Below are 23,076 nucleotides of genomic sequence, written 5' to 3'. Positions count from 1 at the left end.
TTGAAAAATAAGCTGATGAGTTGAAAGGTTTTCCTCCAGTGGTGGTGGTGGTGGTGGTTTTATTATTTATTTTTGGAGTGGGGGTTAAAGGTGCTGAGAGAGCAAGAAAACTCCTCGACCACCTCCTCTCTCTCCCTTCGTGCGCCCTCTTTCCCCCCTCTTCGCTCCGCTCAACAATCGGGCGCTTGTGCAGAGAGAGAGAGAGAGAGAGAGCGAGAGAGAGGAAAGCCACAGGGCCGCCTTTTGGCTCCGGCACAGGGAGACGTCATGGATTCCTGAGTGTGGAAGTTTGCAGGAAAGCCCTCCGTTTAGGAGATGGAGCCGATCCAAGGGTTTCCATGGTGCTGGGCATAAACAGGAGGAAACAGTGAGGGAATCCCGTTATTTTACAGCATTCAACGACTATAAACACTCGGCGCAGGGAAGGAAGTGGCCTTTCCCTCTCGACTTACCCTCCTCTCGGGGCACGCAGAAGAAGCGCCCTCCGCGCGCTCCTAGGACCCACGCGCGGACCCTCCACGCGAAAGCGGCCGGCCAGCTGCAGCAGCAGGGCTGCCCGCTGCGCGCCTATGGTCTAGAGAAGAGCACCTACATCCATAAATATAAATATATATCTATCTTTGCTTCTTTCTCTCTCTCTCTGCATAGAATAGCTTTACAACCATCCAAATGCAGAGAGAAACGGCGTGCCGGCTGGTGCACTACCATCACATCATGAGGTCTGTGGATCAAGGTAGAGTCCTTGCATTTTTTTATTTTTATTTTTAAATGGGGTGTTTGAAACTCTTTTCTTTCTATTTCCTCCGCTTCTCTATCCCTGGCCTCGGTTGTGCCGCTCGCGGCTGAGGAATCTCTCGCGCAAGCTTCGCTGGGACAGAGCGCGGCCAGCTGCTCGCTCGCTCCTGCTGCCGCTTCCCTGCCTTGTTCTCAGGGCTGCCTTCCTTTGGGCGCACCGCTTCCCGAGGGAGCGAAGTCCCCTTGCAACCGGCGGAACTGAATTCCGCCGGGACAGGGGCTGTCAAAAAGCGCCATTTGTTTCCACGGGACATCCCAACAGGACCCGCTTCCTAACTTCTGGAGGTGGTGATGTCCGGGGGGGAACCTTAGAAGAAAATAGGAAACAGGGCATTCCCGGGGTTTGGGGAAGTCAGGGTGAACCGCCACCTAACATCTGACATGCCCCTTTTTTGTGACTGGGGATGGTGACTCTAGTAAACGGATGATTAATGGCGGGGGCTGTGCGACAGCCAGCAGCGATATTCCTGCCCCCGCTTCACATTTCTCCTTGGAAGAAATTCGCTCTCTCCAATCTACGCTGAAAGAAATAGCCTTTCAACTCCATCCAGACTCTTACAAACCCATCATCGTAGTCGGAGAAATTCGGGTTTGTAAACAGCCGGTCCGGTTTAACTCTTGATTCACCTCTTTAAAGAAACCGTATTTAGAGGGTCAGGGGCCTTATCTATAGATAATCTGAAATCGTCCACAGTTTCAGGGGTGGGGTGGGGGGAGCTATAGTTTTAAATCAACAGCTCCCAGTACGAGCAGAAAGTATGTATATGTATATGTGTATGTGTATGTGTATATGTATAGATGGATAGTTAATATATATATATATAAATCTACTTAAATAATATACGCGTGCTTTTATTAAATATAGATATTGCGCATCGTTTTGATATTTTTGATGATATAGCGGTACATTTTTAAAAAAATATAAATGCGTGATATGTGTATGTCGACAGGGGATGTTTTAAGATTAGCCAGAGGGCTCCTGTAAACCAGGCAATGTCAGATGATCTTGGCCGTGTTTACTCAGAATAAAGCCCCCGCGCGTTCCTTGGTGTTGCTTTCATGTAAGTGCACCTTTGCATTTTTACGCGGAAGTAAATTCCAGTCATTCCAGCGGCGTTTCCTCCCAAGTAAGCATGCTTCGGCTCGCAGTCCTCCGACTCCTTGCCCTCAGTGCCCCTTGCTTGCCTTAGAGGGCACCTACCGGTACCTACCGGATGCACAAACGCACCTTTATTCTTCCTGTTGCAGTTTTGCTCGTCCCACACCCCGCCGGGCTAGACGGAGAAGCGGGCAGACGAAACATCCTGGCCTTCGACCGCGAAGGCTTCCCTTGGCCTTCATATTACCCTCCCCGTTTTATAGGAGAAGATTGCATCCCACCAACCCTCTCCCCTGTTTCCTGCCCCTGCGCCGCGCAGCCAGCCGGGGAAAGAGTTGGTGTCCAGACCGTGTCCAGTCCCGCGCGGCTTCTCCGGGGCGCGCTGGGTCTCCGGGGCGCATGACGCACGAGAGAGGCAGCCATTGGGCGAAGTGGAACCGGCCGCGACGGGAGGAGATCCCCTGCAGGCTGTCTGGGAGTTTGTGCCGGGAGTATGGAGCCTATGCTCGCGCTAGCTCACATTGCCTCCTCCACGTAGCGAGAGTTCAGGGGTTCCTAAAGGCAGCGGAGGTTCAGCAGGCAGGCTGGATGTAGGCTTGGTCGTGCTCGGCGTGAACGGCACCCGTGGCCAGAAAGAACTACTGTAAATTAAATGAGGTCTGCAATCAGAGCTGACTAACCCCGTGCTGGAGCGCGGTGGGTTTTAGGACGGCGCTGGAAACATTTATTTATTGCATGTGCAGTATAGCCCACCTTTTCTTCGAAGGTGGCGCACATGGTTCTTTCCCCTTGCAGATTCATATAATCCGCACAACAACCTTGTGTGGTAGGTTGGGCTGGGAGACGGTGGCTGGCCCAAGGGTCACCCAGCGAGGTCCGTGGTCGGATAGGGGATTTGAGCCCTGGTCTTTCCCAGGTCCTAGTCCAACACTCTAAATACTAGACCAGGCATAGGCAAACTCGGCCCTCCAGATGTTTTGGGACTACAACTCCCATCATCCCTAACCACTGGTCCTGTTAGCTAGGGAGGATGGGAGTTGTAGTCCTAAAACATCTGGGAGGCTGAGTTTGCCTATGCCTGCACTAGACCATACCGTTAGGCAGTTCAAGAAAAAATAATGGCCCCGTGTCTTTATAAAGTGCCTGATCCGAACTTTGTAAACTTATCCCAAAATCCAAGTATCATTTGATCTGTCCAGGCAATGAGGAATCCTTGGCTCCTGCAGGTGGTTGGGAAGCAGCAAACTCTGAACATTCTGGTTGCCACCCAGGATGACTATTCCTTTGCGTGCTTCCCTGTGTGCCAGGCACTGCCCAGTGGGTCTCTCAGATACTTAGAATAGGCGTGGGCAAACTGTGGCCCTGCAGATGTTGTTGGACCCAACCTGCCCCCAACCAGCATGGCCAGTGGTCAGGAATGGTGGCATTTGGAAGGCCACAGTTTCCCCATCTGGCCGGGGATCAAAGCTGGGAGTAAAGGCAGAGATCAGGAATGAAGGAGTGATGGGTTTAAGGGAAGTCTGTGGCAGGTCAGGTGCAGCTGCAGCAAGGTTAGGGAGTGTGATTTGTGGGTGCTCCTCCCCAGCTCCTGTTCAAATGCATCAGCTGTAGTTTCCCCCCAGCATGGAGTCGCAAGGTGGCATGAAAAGCTGGTGGAGGTACTGCCAGCAGCATCTCAAAGGGAGTGATTGATGCGAAAGGGGCTTTCATTCTCTCTTCCCAATGCCTGTGCATGTGTTTCTCCCCCTGTCCACAGAGACCCATCCCCAATCAGCAGGCTCACAGTTGGGTAAGAAGAGTTTGTGTGGGGAAAAGGTTGGAAGAAAAGCAAATGGAGAGCTATGAATTCATGGGGAAGGTCTATAGCTCAGTCCCTGGTTCAATGTCCAGCTTCTCGAGGTAGGACTGGGAGAGAACTCTGCCTGAAACCCTGGAAAGAGCTGCTGGCAGTCTCTGTGGGCAATAGACCAAGGGTCTGGCTCACTTTAAGGCAGCTTGCCATGTCCTATGTTCTCCTATGACTGGGCAGAGCAGGCAGGCAAGGTCTCCCTTGTGTGCACAAACAACCTGTCCCCTAAGCAGCACAGCAGTTCCTCTCCCACTTTAAGCAATGCAGAATAACTGCTCCCTATTAGGCAAAATTGATCTGGACCTACTTTCCCATTTATCACAAAGCTGATCAGAATATTCACTTTTGCCCAGTTTTTAAAGGGTAGGGAAATGTTCTTCTCTTACACTTTTCAACCACTCTGCTTTTGAGCATGAAAGGTGTGACTAATTAATCAAAAATACTTAGCCTTTATTAACCACAACAAGCACATTTATATAGTTGCTGTTTTCCCACCCTAGTAAGATATTTATTTATTTAGTTTCAATGTACTGTCAGTTTATACGTTAAAAATCGAATACACAACATGCAAAAAATACACCTTAAATATAAAATCTAAAACCAGGAGAGGGGGCGGGGGACAGAGAATAGCATCGGTGCAACAGATCTAAAAAGTACTAAAATATTTAAGATGGAATTGCCTGGGGAAATAAAAAGGTCTTAGGTTGGCACAGAAGAAATAATAATGTAGGCACTAAACAGGCAGCTCTGAAGAGGATGTTCCACAATTAGGCTACCCAAAATTCAAAAGGTCTGCCTTCTAAGTAGCTATTTCGTTTGGCAGGGATACTTGGAAGATGATCTCAGAGTCCAGTATACATGGGAAGAGATAATCCTACAGGTAACCTGCCCCAAGCTGTCTTGAGCTTTGAAGCAAGGATGGCGAACCTATGGCCCTCCAGATGTTGTGGCAGCCTCAGCAAGCATGGCCAGGGATGGTGGAAGCAGCAATCCACCAACATCTGGAGGACCATATGTTCTCCATCCCTGCTTTAAAAGTTGATGCCAGGACTGGAGCTTTAAAAAAGGGTTGGACAAATTCATGGAGGACAAGGATTCTAGCCATGATGGCTATGCTCCACCATGCTGTCAGACACCATGCCTCTGAATACCAGCTGCTGGGAACTGCAGGGGGACAGAGTGCTGCTGCAATCATGTCCTGCTTGCAGTCTTCCTACAGGCATTTGGTTTGACTATATCAGCAATCTTGCAGTCCTGGTCTGACCACCTGAAGTGTGTGGGTAGTTTTCAACAGCAGCTCTATGATATAATGCATCACAGTCAACGAATGAGAGGTTATCATTCATATCATTGGGTGTGTTAGCCTAAGCGGATAAAAGGCACTTCATGCACACACTCTACAACGGCAATTCACTAGTCATCATTGTTATTCCTGGGTCTGTATTGCAGGTGACAAATAGAGGATGAAAGAAATATGCCTTGCCTGTTGGTTATGGCTGTGGAGAAACTTGAACCAAGGTCTTCCTGGCTTGTAGCTCATACTCAGCTCCCACTCTTCCCTGGCAATCCCAGAAGTGTTGAAGCAGTTAAAAGACTGGCCTTCCAGATGTTGGACTCCAACTCCCACCAGCCTCAACCAACATGATCAATGGGCAAAGATGAGGGGAGTTGTAGTTCATCAACAAACGTAGGGTCAGATGTTCCCCATCAGCATATTAACTGGTATTATCTAGTTCAGGTTATGTTAAGTACTCTACGTTAAGTACCCTAACTCCACCTTCCCCATCCTGGTGCCTCCAGATGTTTGAACTACAACTCCCATCCCTACCCATTGGCCACAACAGCTGGGTCTGATGGGGGTAGGAGACACCAGGTCAGGCCAGGGAAGGCTGCTCTATCTGCTCAGAAGGAAGTTCCACTGAGTTTATTGGGGCTTACTTCCAATGACTTTTTGCAAAGAATTAAGGGAGCTGCAGTTTGTTGTGGGTACTGCAAACTGTAGCTCTGTTAAGGGAAAACTACAGTTCCCAGGATTCCTTGGGGGAAGCCATGTGCTTTAAACATGCGTTGGGTGTTCTATAAATGCTTGGTGTGGATGTGGTTAGAAGGTCATTATGTGCTCTGTGAAGTGAGGATTAGAATCTGCTTTGGTGATTTTGAATAGAGAAATGGTAGTCAGTCTGGAGCATGCAGTATACGCATATGATAATATCTGTGTGACCTTAAAAACCTTTGCATATGGGCGAATCCCATGGAAATCCTTCACATCAGGGGTGCCAACTTGAATAAAATATTGGGGTGGGGGCAGGTAAGCCTTGCCCTGCATAATGCGCACTCTTTGAATGGCAATGCCTATTAACTTTGGGAGGGGACAGACAGACCCCTCAAATATTTTATTGGAGGGCCAGAGGGACCTCAGCCCCATGGAGTTGGCTCCTATGCCTCACATATACCCAGTGCTTTTTTCCGGGGGGGCGGGACACGCAGGTGTACGCATACCCCTAAACATTTTGTGCCTCTAAGTTTGGCCTCATTGAGGGGCAGTATTTCAATATGAGTAGGAAAAAGAGTACCCCTAAACACTATTTTTATAGAAAAAAGCACTGCATATACCTATGCACGCACGCAGTCCTTTAATATGGAGCCTAGGATATTTTGCTTATGAGAAGTCATATTGAGATGGAAAAGGATAAAAGATCCCTGAGTACTGTATTAATATTTCCTTCCTAGCGCGCGGTTTATGCACCGCTGCAGTAACGCTGCAGAGAGGCGTGTGGCTTGTTTCGTCAGATGAAATAAGCTAGCGAGAGAGGCTTTCTGCAGCAGGCAGAAAAAAGACAGTACCTCAGCCCCACCCTGGCTGCTAAAAATAACTGCTTCATTCTCTTCTACTTTCACCTCCTTGGATAAACGTCCCAGCTCTCGGCGGCCGAAACTAGCTCCGCAGTTCAGATTATTAAACTTGCACCCAAATGTTGTTGCCCAATCGTAAAACGCATGCCGCCTGAGGACAAGACGGGATCCCTTACTGTCAGAAGGGGGGAGAGGTCTGGATTCACCGCGGCAGACGGGAAAGCAGCCAAAGAAAAATCCCCTCCGCCCTCTCAACTATTGGTATAACCCTTTCAGGCACGCGGGACAGGTAAAAGTGAATGAAGCATCTCTCCCTCCCCTCCACCCCCCCTCGACTCCCCGGCGCGCCTGGTTCATTCACAATGAATTGGGCGAGCGAATCCCCTCGGTTCTGTTCAGTAAGCAGATTTCAAACCCATCCAATGCTTTTTGGCGAAATTCCACCTCTCCGCTAGTCGTCTCCACCCTAGCAGGAGAGCGGCCAACGGCTGGCAGAGGGAAGTATGTGGCGTGACTCGAAGGGGCGGGATCCCAGCGGAGCATCTGCGGGAGAAACTCTGGAAGTCCGCCGAGCTTTCCCGGACTAGACTTTTTAAAGTTCCCTTAGCAGCAAGGAAGGATTAGCAGGGGCGCTAAAGAAGGCAGCTAGGGCAGTGTTGGGCTTCATCCTGCATCTGTGGGCCACACAAGCTTTTACGTATTTATTACTTACTAGTTCGGGCTCCCTTTAACAAAAACTTGCAGTCTACTGCACAGAAATTAAATAGGTTAAATAAAAAAATAAAAAAATAAATTGAAATAAAATAAAATAAAAAAACAATGAAATGCAACACAGTGGAGAATAAGAAGTGGGCTAAAACGGATTTAACTTGGTGAAACAAATTTAAAGGCCTGGGAAAATATAAAAGGGGTTTGGCTCACACTAATAACAAATCAGTGACATACTTGTGTAATTCTGAGACACAGCTGAATTAGACTCTGTGAAATTGGATAATGGTTGGATTCTGGGTTTTATTAATTAGTTATTATATTAATACCCCACATTTCCTTCAAGGAGATCACAGCAGTGTGTGTTGTTCTTCTCCTTCCAATTTGATCCTCACAACAACCTTGTGAGCTTGCAGATAGTAACTGGCCCAAAGGCACCCAGTTCTCTACTGCACCAGACTGGGAGAAGAAGTGATAAATCCACATTTGTCGCCTGCATTTTTACAGTTTAACAAATTGATTTGTGAATTCTGGTTAAGTCGTATGAGTTGTGCTAATGTGAGTGTGTCTGTGGCTGATTCATGCATTCCTTGCGCCGTGCGATTTTATGCATGTTTGCTCAGAGGTAAATGCCACAGGTTTTTAGTAGACTTCCAGAGCAACCTAACCCACTCGCCCCTTATGCCAGTTTGTGTGGGGTGGGGTGAGGTTTGGCTTGATCTGAGGTGTCTCATCTTATTGGCTCTGCTGGCTGAACTGGCCTCCCAGGTCACTCCATGAGTGTGGAACCTCTGCCTTCCCACACCAAGCATGCAGGCAAGCAGAAGACCCACTGGCAATATTCCCACCAGTGGAAAGCCCCAAAACAGAGTTCCAAGGGCAAGGAGAGGGCCTGTCAAGGCTTGATCATTGCACCAGCCTGGAGCTGGTACAGGGATTAGGTCCAATAATCCTGCCTGCACTTCTGCTGCTGTTGCTGCTGCCATGAGAAACCAGAAGATGGAGGGGATTTAGGAGTACTGCCTAATTCCCAAATAAGTGTGCATAGGATTGCAGCCCAGTTTTCCCAAGAGTAATTTGTAGTTTCCCCCTTGCTAGAGATGAACAGCTGAGTCGGTCAAACACAAATGGTGACTGGGAAAATATGAGGATGTTTTTTATACGTATAGCTTTTTTAAATCTGAAAGGGATATTCTTGTTAGTTTATCGCAGCAGAAATAACAAAGAAAGCATCTGAGAAAGTGGGCTATGGGACACAGATGCTTATGCCACTATCGATGCCAGGCCACTCTAAGGGTATTTTGTGCCCTGGGTGAACTCTTGAGTGACCATCTCCCTCTTCAGTCTGGAACAATTGTTATGTTCATTCCAGAACAATTAGGCTGGGCCTCATTAGCTGTCTTGCCCACAACCCCTTGAACATAGGAATGGAGTAAAGTGAGAAGGGGAGGACGGACACACACACACACACACACACACACACACACACACACACACCTGGTCTGCCACTTCAGACTTTGTCCTGTTTCTCTTTCCCACAGAAGTAAAAAAAGGTAAAGGACCCCTGGACAGTTAAGTCCAGTCAAAGGTGACTATGGGATTGCAGCCCTCAGCTCACTTTACAGGCTGAGGGAGCCAGCGTTTTTCCACAGACAGCTTTCTGGGTGATGTGGCCAGAATGACTAAACCACTACTGGTGCAACAGAGCACCGTGACGGAGACCAGAACGCACGGAAACGCTGTTTGCCTTCCCACCGCAGCGGTACCTATTTATCTACTTGCACTGGCATGCTTTCAAACTGCTAGCTTGGCAGAAGCTGGGACAGAGCAACGGGAGCTCACCCTGTCATGGTGATTCAAACCACTGACCTTCTGATTGGGAAGCTCAAGAGGCTCAGTGGTTTAGACCACAGCACCACCCAGTATTTGGGGTGGAGTCAGTGCAAGGTGCTGGTACTTGGTCCTGTGTGACTGCATTGGGTACTGTGTTTGTATCGTTGGTTGTCAATGAAAGGCTGGTTATCCGCATGCACGGGGCACCCAGAGACAGGTGCTGAGTCTGTCCCTAGTGGCGGACCTTGGTGTCTCAGTTTTCAGTGGCTCCCTGTGCAATGCCAAAATCCAGTGCTGCCCTGCCTCTCACCTTCCATTGGAGTAATAGTGGCAGAATCTGCCCCAGTGCCCCATAACCTCCATGCCCGGTGTGACCCTCCCTTAGAGGCACCTCTGCTGCCTGTCTGTCCCCCCCCCCATAAAAACTTCCAGTGGATGCAGACTGGCAACAGCTCAGGGTGCAGTGCATGCAACTCTCCCATCCCATCACAATGAAGTGAAGAGAGGAGCTGGAGATGGTCCTGGTTCAGGCAAGCCAGCATGAGGGATGGTTTCCCTCCCTATGGGGTGGCTCATCCCCCCTCCAAAGAAACTGCTGGGCTGGCCAGGCTGAGACCATCAGCTGCGGTCACCTAAGCAGACAAAAGCAAGTCTCGCTGAGATCCAGAGGCCTCGCTGTGTAATCACTCTAGTGAGCTGTCTAGTGAGCTGGGGATTTGTCCCCTCCACATAGCCCTCTGTAGCCCTAAGTACCATTGCCATGAGAATAATGGTTATTTCTGAATAGACAAGCGCAAGTCTGTCATTCGTCTTTCATAAGAGTCAATGGTGCCAGACTTTCTCCACTGAAGGGAAAGCAAAGAAAGGGGTGCAAGATTTATTAGGAAATCGGCTTCCCACCCACCACAATTCTGAGCCTTGACAGCGGGAGGTCTGTTGCTGTTAGCAGAGAAGTTTCTCAAGTCCTCCAAGTGGCTTGCCCTCAAGAGATTTCGGACCACAACTCCTATCAGCCCTAGGGATCCCAACCCATTGCCTCTGCTCTTTGGGGCCGATGGAAGCTGTAGCCCCACAGCATTCTGGGATGGCGCCATCTTGGGGAACACTGAACACCTCCTCCTCCTCCTCAGCACCAGCCTCTCTGGCTCTAACAAGATCTCTGAAGCTGGAGCTGCTATTCTTCCTGCCAAGACCTGCTTGGGAGTTTTTCCCACAGAATAATGTGTGGTGGCACATTCTGGATAACAAAGACAACATGAAACTGACAGTTGCTTGCTCTTTTAGCACCGCCATCACCATCAGTTGCTGCCTTTCAAATTTTGTCACCCAAGGTAACCACCTACTTCACCTAGTGGTTGAACTGGCTCTAGTCACCATAAATAGATTAGGGAGAAATCTAACCCCCAGGCCAGCACCAAGGAGATTTGCATTGCTCTGCTAGTCTTTAATGTGTCACAACACTGCCTTCTTAATTTCTTTCAAAGATACCCAAAGGAGGCCTACACTTAAAGAGAATGATAAATAAATAAATGCACATCCATAAAGCACTACAGTTCATGTCAGTGGGGCTTACATCCAAGAGGGAGAATTGTTGTCCTAAAAACCCGTAATATTGGATATCTCAAGCTGCAATTCGTTGGCAAAGTCTTAGCAAAAAAAATCACATTTGAGAGACAAACGGAGTTGAGCAAACTTTCTTGCTCAACTAAAGCAATTTCGTCACTCGCCTCTTTGGAGAACTGGCTTGGGATAATAATATCTTCGGAAGTCTTTCCCACTATTTGGCTTAATATATACTTTTTATTATGATATGTACATTCCATTGGTTTTCAAGGCTGCCTTCAGCATTTTTAATGGGAACATGGAGATTATGAGTAATTTTTCCATTGGCTGTTCTTACCCAAACCACACTGTGCCTTAGATTGGGAGAAATATCTGTGACTCAGACCGACCCCCAAATTGATTTTTTTTTAAAAAAAGATGGACTTGAAATAAGATGCTTTTGCTATATATCTATGTTCCTTCAATGTGTGTGTTTTGCTTTCACCAGTATATAATTATAATGGGCTTCCCTCTTGGCTGGAAACCATGATGTGATTGTACATATATTCTCTCCAAACTCTTAGTTATGCCAGGGTTCTGTATCAGCAGAAACTCTCTGCACCATAGGAGCCAACAATAAAATAGTTGAGGGGCCTGTCCCCCCCCCCCCAGTTGATGGGTATTATCATTCAAATGATGTTCGTGCACCGTGTTATGTGATTTATTTTTCAGAGTGGGGCTTACCTGCCTCTCCCCCCCAATATTTTATTCAAGTTGGTACCCCTGCTCTGCAAGGTATATTCTTCCAAATCCAAGACCATGGCATAATTCATAAACAGTCCCTGGCATAATTCATACAGGATAAGAGTGGCACGGTTGCAGCCTGAAAATGGTGCCACAGTGATGTCGTGACTCATGGGAAGTTGTCGTCTGGTCATTTGGCCATCTCTGTCAGGCCAATGTTATCTTACCTGCTTTCCATTTTCAGATAGAAATCACTCTGATGGATGTTGCAACCTATAAAGAAAGGTAATATCAGAGGTTGGCATTATCAGGCCCCTGCCAAGGCTCACCCAAGCCACAATAAGGTAAAGGTAAAGGGACCCCTGACCATTAGGTCCAGTTGTGGCCGACTCTGGGGTTACGGTGCTCATCTCGCTTTATTGGCCAAGGTCATGTGGCCAGCATGACTAAGCCACTTCTAGCAAACCAGAGCAGTGCACAAAAACGCCATTTACCTTCCCGCTGGAGCAGTACCTATTTATCTACTTGCACTTTGACGTGCTTTCGAACTGCTAGGTGGGCAGGAGCTGGGACTGAACAATGGGAGCTCACACCGTCGCAGGGATTCGAACCGCTGACCTTCTGATTGGCAAGTCCTAGGCTCCGTGGTTTAACCCACAGCACCACCCGCATCCCCACAATAGGCTTGCTGCTAATCTCTGGAGCCATCTGTTGCAGTTTCTCCTCTTCCTTGTTGCTGCAGGTTCACCTGCCATCTCTAAGTGGCCAAGCAGTGAGGAGAGCAACAGATGGCTCGGGAAGCTTTGCATGCTTGGTCTCCCTCCGGAAAATGGTGGATGTCAGCCACTCAGGGAGGGGCCAATGGCCCTTAAAACCTGGAACTGGCACTGAAAAATCCACTTGTCCAATGGCCCTTAAAACCTGGAACTGGCACTGAAAAATCAGCTCCTAAAACCTGATTAATGAGAACTGTGCGGTTGGATGGGGTCAGAGGGCCATTAAGTTCAACCTGCAGTGATCCAGGCTACTATCTTCCACACATCATGCCTCATATAAAGTTAACCCAGACCACCATGCAGAGAGCAGATAATTCTGAGTGACTCAAGCAAGTGAGCCAAACCACAAAGGAAGTGTCACGGAGTCACTAGCCAATAGGCGTCAACTTAATTGTAATCCTTCGTATGGCAGTCAGCCTCAGTTAATGGATTGCATTTTAGTATGATGAAATCACCTCAGCCATTTTGTGCACTGAGTATTTAGTTTGTTTCTCTTGTGTGATGGGAGATATTATTATTATATTATTATTATTATTATTATTATTATTATTATTATTATTATTATTATTATTTATTTGCCAGACTTGATAAAAAACTAAAACTCACCACTAGAGGGCACATTCAAACAAAACATTCAAAATTATTGTATCACATGATTATCAGTTCAAAATGTGATAATTAGATATATGATTATGAGTGTGCAAACATAACTTTTATTAATTTACCTCTTAAGGAGCTATTATTGGGGTGTAACTATTCAGTGAATAGAAACTGGAGTCTTTTTCTTCATTGGTGATGGAAATATTGATGGAGCGCTAAGTATTATATTGAAAATAAGTATTCTGAACATAAACAATTATTTATTATTATTTCTTCGTTATATCGCAGCCTTCTTTGAAGGAATTCATATCAGTTTATATAACTCTCACTCACCTTGTGAGACACGTTAGGCTGAGTGATGGACGCTGGTTCAAGGTCACTCACATCTTCATGACTGGGTAGTGATTTGAACCAGCATCTTCCCATTCCTGGGCTGTGTAGACACTATGCCTTTGAAGCACATTCAAAGCACAATCTTTCTCTCAATGAACTCTGGGCAAGGTAGTTCCCCTCTCACAGAATTACATTTCCTTTTTTTTTTTATAAAGATATTTATTAAGTTTCCAATTTTATACAAACGAAAAGAAAAAAGCCAAAAAACCCCCACATACAGTTCTCAATACTTAATTTTCAATGACATATTTCCCTGACCTCCTCATACCTCCCCTTCTTGTATTCCAATTCAAATTATTTACTCAGCAAATCCTTATTTCAAAACATTGCAGCTGGAAACCCCTTAATTTCAATCCAACATCATTCAACATTCTTTAATTTTACAATATTTCTGTAAATAGTCCTTAAATTTCTTCCAGTCTTCTTCCGCCGACTCTTCTCCCTGGTCACGGATTCTGCCAGTCATTTCTGCCAATCCCATACAGTCGATCAGAATTACATTTCCCAGCATTGCTTAACAAACTACAGTGCCCAGAATTCTTTGAAGGAAAGTAGGTGCTTTGAATGAGCTTCAGCGGTATAGTGTGTGCACAGTCATGCTCTGACACTGACCTCTTCACCAAGCTGGGTCTCAAGCAAATGTTTACATGCTTCATAACCAACTATTAGTGTGTAATAGTGGAAGAAAACCAGCACTAATTTTGACCCACTGGCTTTGCAGACATCAAAAAGTGTCTTGATGAACATGAAAGGCAATCATTGCTTAGTAATCAAAATGTTATCCTTGTACTTCAGTATTGTCTCATCTCCTAAGGGATACTTTTGATACTCATGCATGACGTAGTGCTAAAAATAGTATTGTGGGTGTTTAAAGTTGTGTGCATGGTTAATTCTGCATGAAATGAACTGCCTTTTAAAATATTTGAATATTTAACCTGATCATATCAGCGGGCCCATCTTCCTCCATCATAAAGGTGTTACCTATATTACCTATCTTCAGTTATCATTTCTGTAGGGAATCCTAGCACCTGAGATCATATTCTAGCTTGGGGCTACATCCTAGGAAGTGTTGGGTGTGGTTTTGCTAAGTAGACAACCACATTCAAAAAAATTTATATGCATGAAAATCAGTATGATTCATCATTATATACGGGAATGTTTAAGAGCCTGTTTAAGTGCCTCTTGTGAAAAAGCATGACTTAAGTCTAGTCTGTTTGCTGTCAGCATCTTCTTCCTCAATTCACATTACCCTTTACAGAGGAAAAATAAGGACAGGCCCTTGAACCCAAGGACCTTACAATCTGAATATTGGCAGTGGGTCAGAGGGCAGCAATAGAGAGCAGTAACAAACAGGAGGAAAAGGAACAAGGGCTGGCTGAGGATTATAGTGTTAGACAGGCATGCCTGTTTTGCTACTGTGGTACATGCTTGGCTCTAAGACATCTAGGGTTCCTCCATGTGCTTGTCTTGGTGGAACCATAGACATGCATCTAACCATCCATACATGCATATGTTTTAAGACTGCTGTGAAAATGAATATGAAAACCAAATACAGTGGTACCTCGGGTTACATACACTTCAGATTACATGCGCTTCAGGTTACAGACTCCACTAACCCAGAAAAAGTACCTCAGGTTAAGAACTTTGCTTCAGGATGAGAACAGAAATTGTGCTCCAGCAGCGTGGCAGCAGCAGGAGGCCCCGTTAGCTAAAACGGTGCTTCAGGTTAAGAACAGTTTCAGGTTAAGAACAGACCTCTGGAACAAATTAAGTACTTAACCCAAGGTACCACTGTAAGCTCAGAAGTCCTACCGCTAAAGTTTTATAGCTGCAGTCAAAACATGATTGTGTATGGAAGTACAGTAAGTGTGAAAGCACTATAAACGTTGGCTTGTTCTGTTGCTGTACTTTGTTCCATTTCATTTTTACGATCCTGATTATGGGAGGCCATCCACAAATGTCATACAAATTATAGAGGGCTAGATTATTGCTGACTGAAAGCCCTGGGATTTAAAAACACTTAAAACACTTAAAGATACTTAAGTGTGTGAATTGTCACTGTAAGATGGGCAGCCTTGTCCTATTGTCTTTCAAGAGAGCTGATGCTGTGGCAAATTGTGGCCTAGGCTGGTTCCTCCCCCCCCCCCGCCCCAGTTTTCTGGTTCAGTGTTTGATGCGATAGTCAAATAAAATTCTGGAAGGAACCATTTCCCTCAAATCAATTCAAAGGCTTTTAAGAGGGACGCGGGTGGCGCTGTGGGTTAAACCACAGAGCCTAGGACTTGCCGATCAGAAGGTCAGGGGTCCGAATCCCCATGATGGGGTGAGCTCTCGTTCCTCGGTCCCTGCTTCTGCCAACCTAGCAGTTTGAAAGCACATCAAAGTGCAAGTAGATAAATAGGTACCGCTCCAGTGGGAAGGTAAACGGCATTTCCATGGGCTGCTCTGGTTCGCTAGAAGCGGCTTAGTCATGCTGGCCACATGACCCGGAAGCTGACCGCCGGCTCCCTTGACCAATAAAGCGAGATGAGCGCTGCAACCCCAGAGTCGGTCACTACTGGACCTAATGGTCAGGGGTCCTAAGGCTTTTAAGAAAATGTAGCAGCTTTCTCCAGTCTCTTTTATACCAATATCAAGTCCTCTCTTGCTCTCTGGTGCCCTCTGGTCATCATTTCCTCTTGTCTGGTCAACTGGACTGTACAAGCCACTCTAGGAAACAACTGAAATGGCATGCCATTTGTCTGTGATCATAAAATTGTAGAATTGGAAGGGACTCTGAGGAATTCTTTCCTGAGGATAATTTTATTTTTGTTGTTATTATTGTTATTAGTCCCCTTTTTCCCCAGCAAAAAAGAACTCGAAGTGACCTAGAAAAAAAAGTTACTGTATAAAGAAGTGTAAAATCAGGGGGGAAACCAACCCAAACCACACCAGTTTTTGCCGTTAAAACCTAAGGTACTTGAGGTATTGGGGTCCTCAGCTGCACAAGTCTTTACAGGTCAAAACCAGCACTTTGAATTGGGCCCAGATGCCAAGGCTTAGATCATGCACAGCAGCTCACCATGTCTTCCCAGCATCCTTTGTAATGTTGCAAGGGATTCTGGGAGCACATCTGGAATCACTCATTCTGCCTTTCTAGTACTTCTGCACCTAATTTTATATAGAGATAGGCTTGCGTAAGCCACACTGAGCCTGATTTACTCATAAAGGCAGCTTATAAAGAGTTTAAGTAAATAAATGCATGAATATGCATGCTCTCATCTCCCATGTTTGTGTAAAGACATGGGGTGGAGTTTGAAGGCTGTTCCATAATGGTTGATATTTGATTTTTTGACAATTTGAGGATATGGTTTGTTTGTGTTGACACAACACACTGTCACACTAAAGCCAACTTTCCCATGTTTACCAGTCATCCCCAGCACATGCAAAGAAATTAAGGAAAAAATACAGCCACATGCTAAACATGTCTCCTATGCCATTTAGGAGCTGCATGGCAGGAACCAACCTCTGTCAGCGCACCTCCACACAAGGAAAAACTTCTCCTGATGGATTTCTGCATCTCCATAGGGGAAGGTGGGTGGCAATTCGACAGACACGGGTGGCCAAATGAAAAGGAAAAGACAGGGCTCCTGCAGCTTTAATAGTTGTGTAGAAGGTGGGATTTCACCCATTCTTGGCCCTGCAAAAGTGCCTGAGTCCTGCCTTCTGTGTCTAAACATTCTATGCCAGCCTTAATATTGCACGCCACCAACGGCTGCATGCTCTGTACTTCTTTAAAGTATATTTTGGAGCACAAATCAAAGTGTTGGTGCTGACCTTTAAAGCCCCAAACGACTCTGTATACCTGAAGGAGCATCTCCACCCCCGTTTTTCAGCCTGGACCCTGAGGTCCAGCTCCAAGGGTCTTCTGACAGTTCCCTCCCTGCGAGAAGTGAGGTTACAGGGAATCAGGCAGAGGGCCTTTTCGGTGGTGGCGCCAACCCTTTGGAACACCCTCCCATCAGATGTCAAGGAGATAAGTAACATGCAACCTTCAGAAGATATCTGAATGTATAGGGAAGGTTTTAATGTTTCATGTTTTGCTATATAAGTTGGAAGCCGCCCAGAGTGGCTGGGGCAACCAAGTCATCTGGGTGGCGTACAAATAAAAAATAACAAAAACGATTAATGCAACCTCTTTCCCTCTGATTCAGGTCTCTGCCCCCCACCCCCATTTCTCAGACCATCCTTCTCCAACCTGCTGCCCTGAAGATGTTTCGGACTACAGTGGTACCTCGGCTTAAGTACTTAATTAGTTCCGGAGGTCCGTTCTTAACCTGAAGCACCACTTAAGCTAACGGGGCTTCCTGCTGCCGCTGCGCCGCCGGAGCACGATTTCTGTTCTCATCCTGAATCAAAGTTCTTAACCTGAAGCACTATTTCTGGGTTGGCGGAGTCTGTAACCTGAAGCGTATGTAACCCGAGGTACCACTGTACAACTCCCATCGCGCCCCAGCCAGCGTGGCCTTGCCTGATGGCTGGCTGGGGCCGGCCGCGGAACTTGCGCTGCCGAGCATCCTCAGGGCACCCGGTTGGGGACAGCTGCCGACCTCCGCTCGAGGCTGGGGCGGCGGCTGCCTGCGCTCCTCCCGCCGCCGCCGCCCCCCCCTCGCCGGCTGGAGGCCGGTCCCGCCTCCCGGGCGCAGGTGGCCGCTGCGAGCAGGAAGTCCCTACTGTGCATCTCGCCGCCTTTGCGCTCTGGGTGTGCAGCGGCCGCGGCGCGCCAGGGGCCAGGAGCCGAGCTAGGGCGGGCCGGAGGTGGCTTCCCCGTTCGCCTTGCGAGCGCATCTTCGCTCACACGAGACCCGGGGCAGGAAGCTCGAAACTCGCTTCTGAGAGAGTCAAACGGGCTGAGCGGGTGGGGAATCCCAGACGCGTAAAGAGAACCTCGGACTCCACTGAGAAAGGGCTTTGCATTTGGGGAAGGGAGGCGCGGGACGCTTGGGATTTTTCATTTCATTTTATTGTAGAGGGGAAAGCGAGAGTTTCCTTTCCCGCTCTCCTTTGGCCCCCTTTTCACAATAAAGAGGCCACCGACAGATCTCCTGATGGCTTCCGGTCCAAAAAGTTCCGAGCCGAACTCCCAGCCCGGAGACCCCGCTCCGAACCCCAACATCAGCCCTCAGGAAGAGCTGGACTTCTCCATTTTATTTGATTATGACTACACGAACCCGATAGCAGGTTTGTGGCTTCTCGCCTCTGTTCTTTATTTCATTTCATTAAGTCCTCCTCCCCGCAAAAGACCTTGCTGCGGCTGCAATGGATGCTACCTTGGTGAATTCATGGCTCCAAAGGGGCAGGAATAGGGCTACCTGCTATCATGGGCGGGTGCCTGGAATAAAACAATGTTTTTTTGGCACTTGGTCAGGGAACTGTCTGTATCTGTGAGAGAGGAAAGCTGTACTGCGCCGCACAGGAAAGAGTTGTTTTGTCCAGTTAGCACTAAAGAGGGCGACAGGGAAGCGTTAGGATGTTGGCTGGAGTTGGATGGGAATCACTTGTGGCAATGGAAGTTTTAGCTTTCTGCCACCAGCCTTCCTCTGTGGCTACATTTTTCTTCGTCCCTCCAAAGGGATGGATGATCAGAAGTTCTAATTGCGCAGATTCTTATAAGGATGAGCAACGCGTTAGGGGTGTGTGCGTGTGGCAGAAGTTTTAAGTAACTAAGAAAATAAACGATAAAATACACTGTCACTGCACTGCAGCAGATCAGAGGGCTGTTCTCTGCCCAAGTATTTAACTGTATAGATATATAATGTGATTGTCTTTCAGCTTGTAGATATAGTTTAATGGCACCTGTCAGTTGTATTGTAGTTATTAGGACTGTTACAATATACAGTACAGACCCATAGTGAGTGATGCTGATTAGTCTGTAGAAATGGCAACAGTGCATGCATTATTATTATTAGACCACATGGCTTCCGTTGTTGTTTTTTAAAATTTAGCTTGCTTTATGGTGTGGATTGAGTAGCTAAATGACGGGGCTGTACTGCTTTGTACAAAAGCACATGCAATTTAACATGTTATGTGTGTAAGAAGATGCCATGGATACTCAGATAACATCTGCGCTAGGGCTATTTATTTATGTTTTTGGCGGTTCTTATTTTTTATCTCTGTGGGGACGCGGGTGGCGCTGTGGGTAAAAGTCTCAGCGCCTAGGGCTTGCGGATCGAAAGGTCGGCGGTTCGAATCCCCGCGGCGGGGTGCGCTCCCGTCGTCTGGTCCCAGCGCCTGCCAACCTAGCAGTTCGAAAGCACCCCCGGGTGCAAGTAGATAAATAGGGACTGCTTACCAGCGGGAAGGTAAACGGCGTTCCGTGTGCTGCGCTGGCTCGCCAGATGCAGCTTGTCACGCTGGCCACGTGACCCGGAAGTGTCTCCGGACAGCGCTAGCCCCCGGCCTCTTGAGTGAGATGGGCGCACAACCCCAGAGTCTGTCAAGACTGGCCCGTACGGGCAGGGGTACCTTTACCTTTACCTTTTATTTTTTATCTCTAAGCTGCCTTGAGTCCCATCAGGGAATAAAGCGGCGTATAGATAAATAAATATAGAACAACAACAATAATCATACACGTTCTCCAAACAATTGGATGTCAGAAAATGCCCACATCTTTCCCATGTTTTGTGTCATCCAAGGTAAATATTGCCCACACACTTTTGAATCCACTGAGAGCTGTATTCTGCCTCCAGTGTGAAAGCATGCTAAACATGCATGGCCCATGTGTTTCCTTCCTTCATGGTACATCTATGTTTGAAAAAATGTCATATATGAAATAGTACTGTGGGTACTTTTAAAGAATGTTAGAATCCAGTATCTGGCATGGAACTTGCCTGCTGATGCGGGGTGGTCATCAGTTAACCCATGGTTGACATAGTGGTCACCAGTGACTCCACATGTCACCACCTCATGCTGATACCCTGAAGTTTTATTAAGCTTTCTAGAGTCAGGACTGCGTATGTTCTGCACCATATTTTGTTAACAAAACTGGAACTTCATAGTCCGATCCGAACACATGAAAAAGACAACATGTTGCAATATGGGCAACATCCAGTTATTTCCACCTGTTTGCAAAATGGAAATCTGCTTGCACAATGGGACTTCCAATTTCTTTTCTTCAGCCCTCATGCACACAGACCCCAAATCTGCTCCACAAGGTCCACCAACCCTTTGGAGCATCTTTTGGGGGTGCATGGGGGAGGAGGAAAAGGAGCAGCCCCTCATTTTTTCATGCTGCGTTGGGTCTCATCTGTATTATAGCAACCTGAAATGATAACATTATTTCCCATCATTGAGTAGTCACTTATCTTTCAAGGATCAGACTACATGAATAGGTTTTACACTGCAATCTGAAAAAAGTCCCATGGAGTTCAGTGTGGCGTACTTCCAGGAAAATGGGTATAGGATTGCAGCCTTAATGACTCCCCCCCAAAAAACCGGTACAGCTCCACCTTACAGTGGAGTCTATGCTGCTAGTGCTGCTGATCCACCTTGCCACAAGTGAATTTGTGACCGAATCCTACCAACTGGTATCCTAACACAGTGTTCCCCAACCTTGGGCCTCCAGCTGTTTTTGGACTACAATTCCCATCATCCTTGACCACTGGTCTTGCTAGCGAGGGATGATGGGAGTTGTAGTCCAAAAACAGCTGGAGGCCCAAGGTTGGGGAACACTGCCCTAACCAATCTTGCCTTTCAAACAATGGGGAAGAGTGCCCATCTAGGAACATTGGAAGCTGCCTTGTACCATGTCAGACCTTTGGTCCACCTAGCTCTGTACAGTCTACACTGACTGGCAGTGGCCCTCCAGGATTTCAGGCAGGAGTCTCTCCCAACCCTATTGAGATGCTGGGGATTGAATTTGGGACATTCTGCTTACAAGGCAGACACACTGAGCTATCACCCTTCCCCAAAAGAGGTGTCTATGTGTGTTCATCAAGGAGGACTTTTATGACTTGGGCCCTAAGACCTGGAGCCTGAAATGTAGCACCTCAATTGTGATTCAAATACAGACCACCAAACTCAGACAAGCAAGAACATGTAGGGAGATATTCTTTACTGTAGCCCCATTATCCTTTCCATAAACAATTAAATTAAAACTTGAACTTCCTCCAAGCCAATGTCTGGCTCTGATATTTGGTGTGGCTTTCTGTGATTTCATTATTATTTCTCCACTTACCTTTTTGGAAACACACACTGGCCACTTTGGAACCTTAGAATGGAACATGATATTACAACATTCGATGGCCTGCTTGAATGTATAGCTTGAATGTATGCTCATAGCAGAAGTTGAGGACATCCTATGCCGATCTTCATTGGATCCCAGCTCGTGGCTCAGTCAGTAGAGCATGAGACTCCTAATCTCAGGGTTGTGGGTTTGAGCCCCACATTGGGCAAAGGATTCCTGCATCTCAGGGGGTTGGGCCAGGGTCTCTTCCACCAACAGCCAGTGGTAGATCTGGACTTATCACTGTAACAAGTGCAGTTCAACATAGCTTTGAATGTATCTTTTGAGTACGTAGTGACATCAATATAGGATAAGTGAACTTTTACTATTTTCTTTTGTATGGAAACAGGAGGTAGCACAGCTGAATGTGCTTTACAGTAATTTAAAATACAATAAGTAGTATTGGGATTTCAATCTAAGACTGTTAAAGGTGCATTGTGGCTTTTGAGCACGCTGCTATAGTGAGTGTAGTGAAGGGTGCCGTTTGAATGAGTGAAGGCAATGAACGTGGCTAAGAATACTCTAAAATCATGTACTCTTACAGTGCCAAAACCGTGACTGAGAATATCTTTTCCAGTGCAATAAAAGCAACTGTAGCTGCTAATTTACATTTTCAGTGATGGGTCAAGAGAAATTAGCACGTTTAATTTTTTTTTTTGCAGAAGCCTATGAAGCTTGTGTGTGTAAATTCCTTTTATGTTTGTTGTAAGAAAAAGTAAAAACAAAAACAAAACAAAATACAACTGTGACTTTTTTAAAAGCAAAAGCAAAACCAAGGTTAAAGTCTGAAAAGCACTTATTAGGGAGCCTGAAACTTCGTACTGGGTAAATCTGCACAGGATTCTGTTGCAAATACCTTCTACCTTGCTAGCTTTATACAGTACATCTGAGATATTTTTAAGGTGTTGTAGTGAATTTTAGTTGAATTGGAAATATGTGTGTGCATGCATCTTTAATAGCACAGTGCTTGCGTAACATACCAGATACGGTGGTTTGTTTTTTATTTTATTATGTATTTTGGGTTCTCATTTTGTATATGTTGTGAACCACTCTGTAATCTTCAAGTGAAGGGTGATGTACTAATCAATCAACCAACCAATCAATTAAATAAATAGGTAAGAGACTGAGCTATGAGCTGAAAAGTCCCCTGTTCAAATCTCACCTCAACCACAAATCCACTGTCCTCCAGGACTAAGTCAGGCTTTAATCTTAGGAGCATTTACTAAGACACGGGTGGTGCTGTGGGTAAACCTCAGTGCCTAGGGCTTGCCGATCGCATGGTCGGCGGTTCGAATCCCCGCGGCAGGGCGAGCTCCCGTCTTCGGTCCCAGCTCCTGCCCACCTAGCAGTTCGAAAGCACCCCTAAAGTGCAAGTAGATAAATAGGTACCGCTTTATAGTGGGAAGGTAAACGGCGTTTCCGTGTGCTGCACTGGTGCCGGCTCGTCAGAGCAGCTTTGTCACGCTGGCCACGTGACCCGGAAGTGTCTCCGGACAGCGCTGGCCCCCAGCCTCTTAAGTGAGATGGGCGCACAACCCTAGAGGTAAGGTAAAGGTACCCCTGCCCGTACGGGCCAGTCTTGACAGACTCTAGGGTTGTGCGCCCATCTCACTTAAGAGGC

At 46.8% G+C, this 23,076-nt stretch overlaps 1 protein-coding gene across 4 annotated transcripts in view; it reads left to right on the top strand.

Annotated features, from left to right (window-relative positions):
- Positions 1-231: 231 nt before the first annotated feature.
- The window catches only part of NFATC2 (nuclear factor of activated T cells 2), a 134,465-nt gene continuing 111,620 nt past the window's right edge, over positions 232-23,076 (top strand). For 3 of the 4 annotated variants that reach the window (XM_053394267.1, XM_053394268.1, XM_053394266.1), the window contains exon 1: positions 17,926-18,412. In XM_053394267.1, coding sequence (XP_053250242.1) covers positions 18,280-18,412 — 133 coding nt within the window. In that variant the 5' untranslated portion in view covers positions 17,926-18,279. Of the gene's footprint in view, positions 734-17,925; positions 18,413-23,076 lie in introns of those variants that run through there. The other variant, XM_053394269.1, reaches the window with a different exon arrangement.

The sequence above is a fragment of the Podarcis raffonei genome, chromosome 6, assembly GCF_027172205.1.
Source record: "Podarcis raffonei isolate rPodRaf1 chromosome 6, rPodRaf1.pri, whole genome shotgun sequence".
NCBI lineage: Eukaryota > Metazoa > Chordata > Lepidosauria > Squamata > Lacertidae > Podarcis > Podarcis raffonei.
This window is presented reverse-complemented; position numbering and strand designations above follow the sequence as displayed.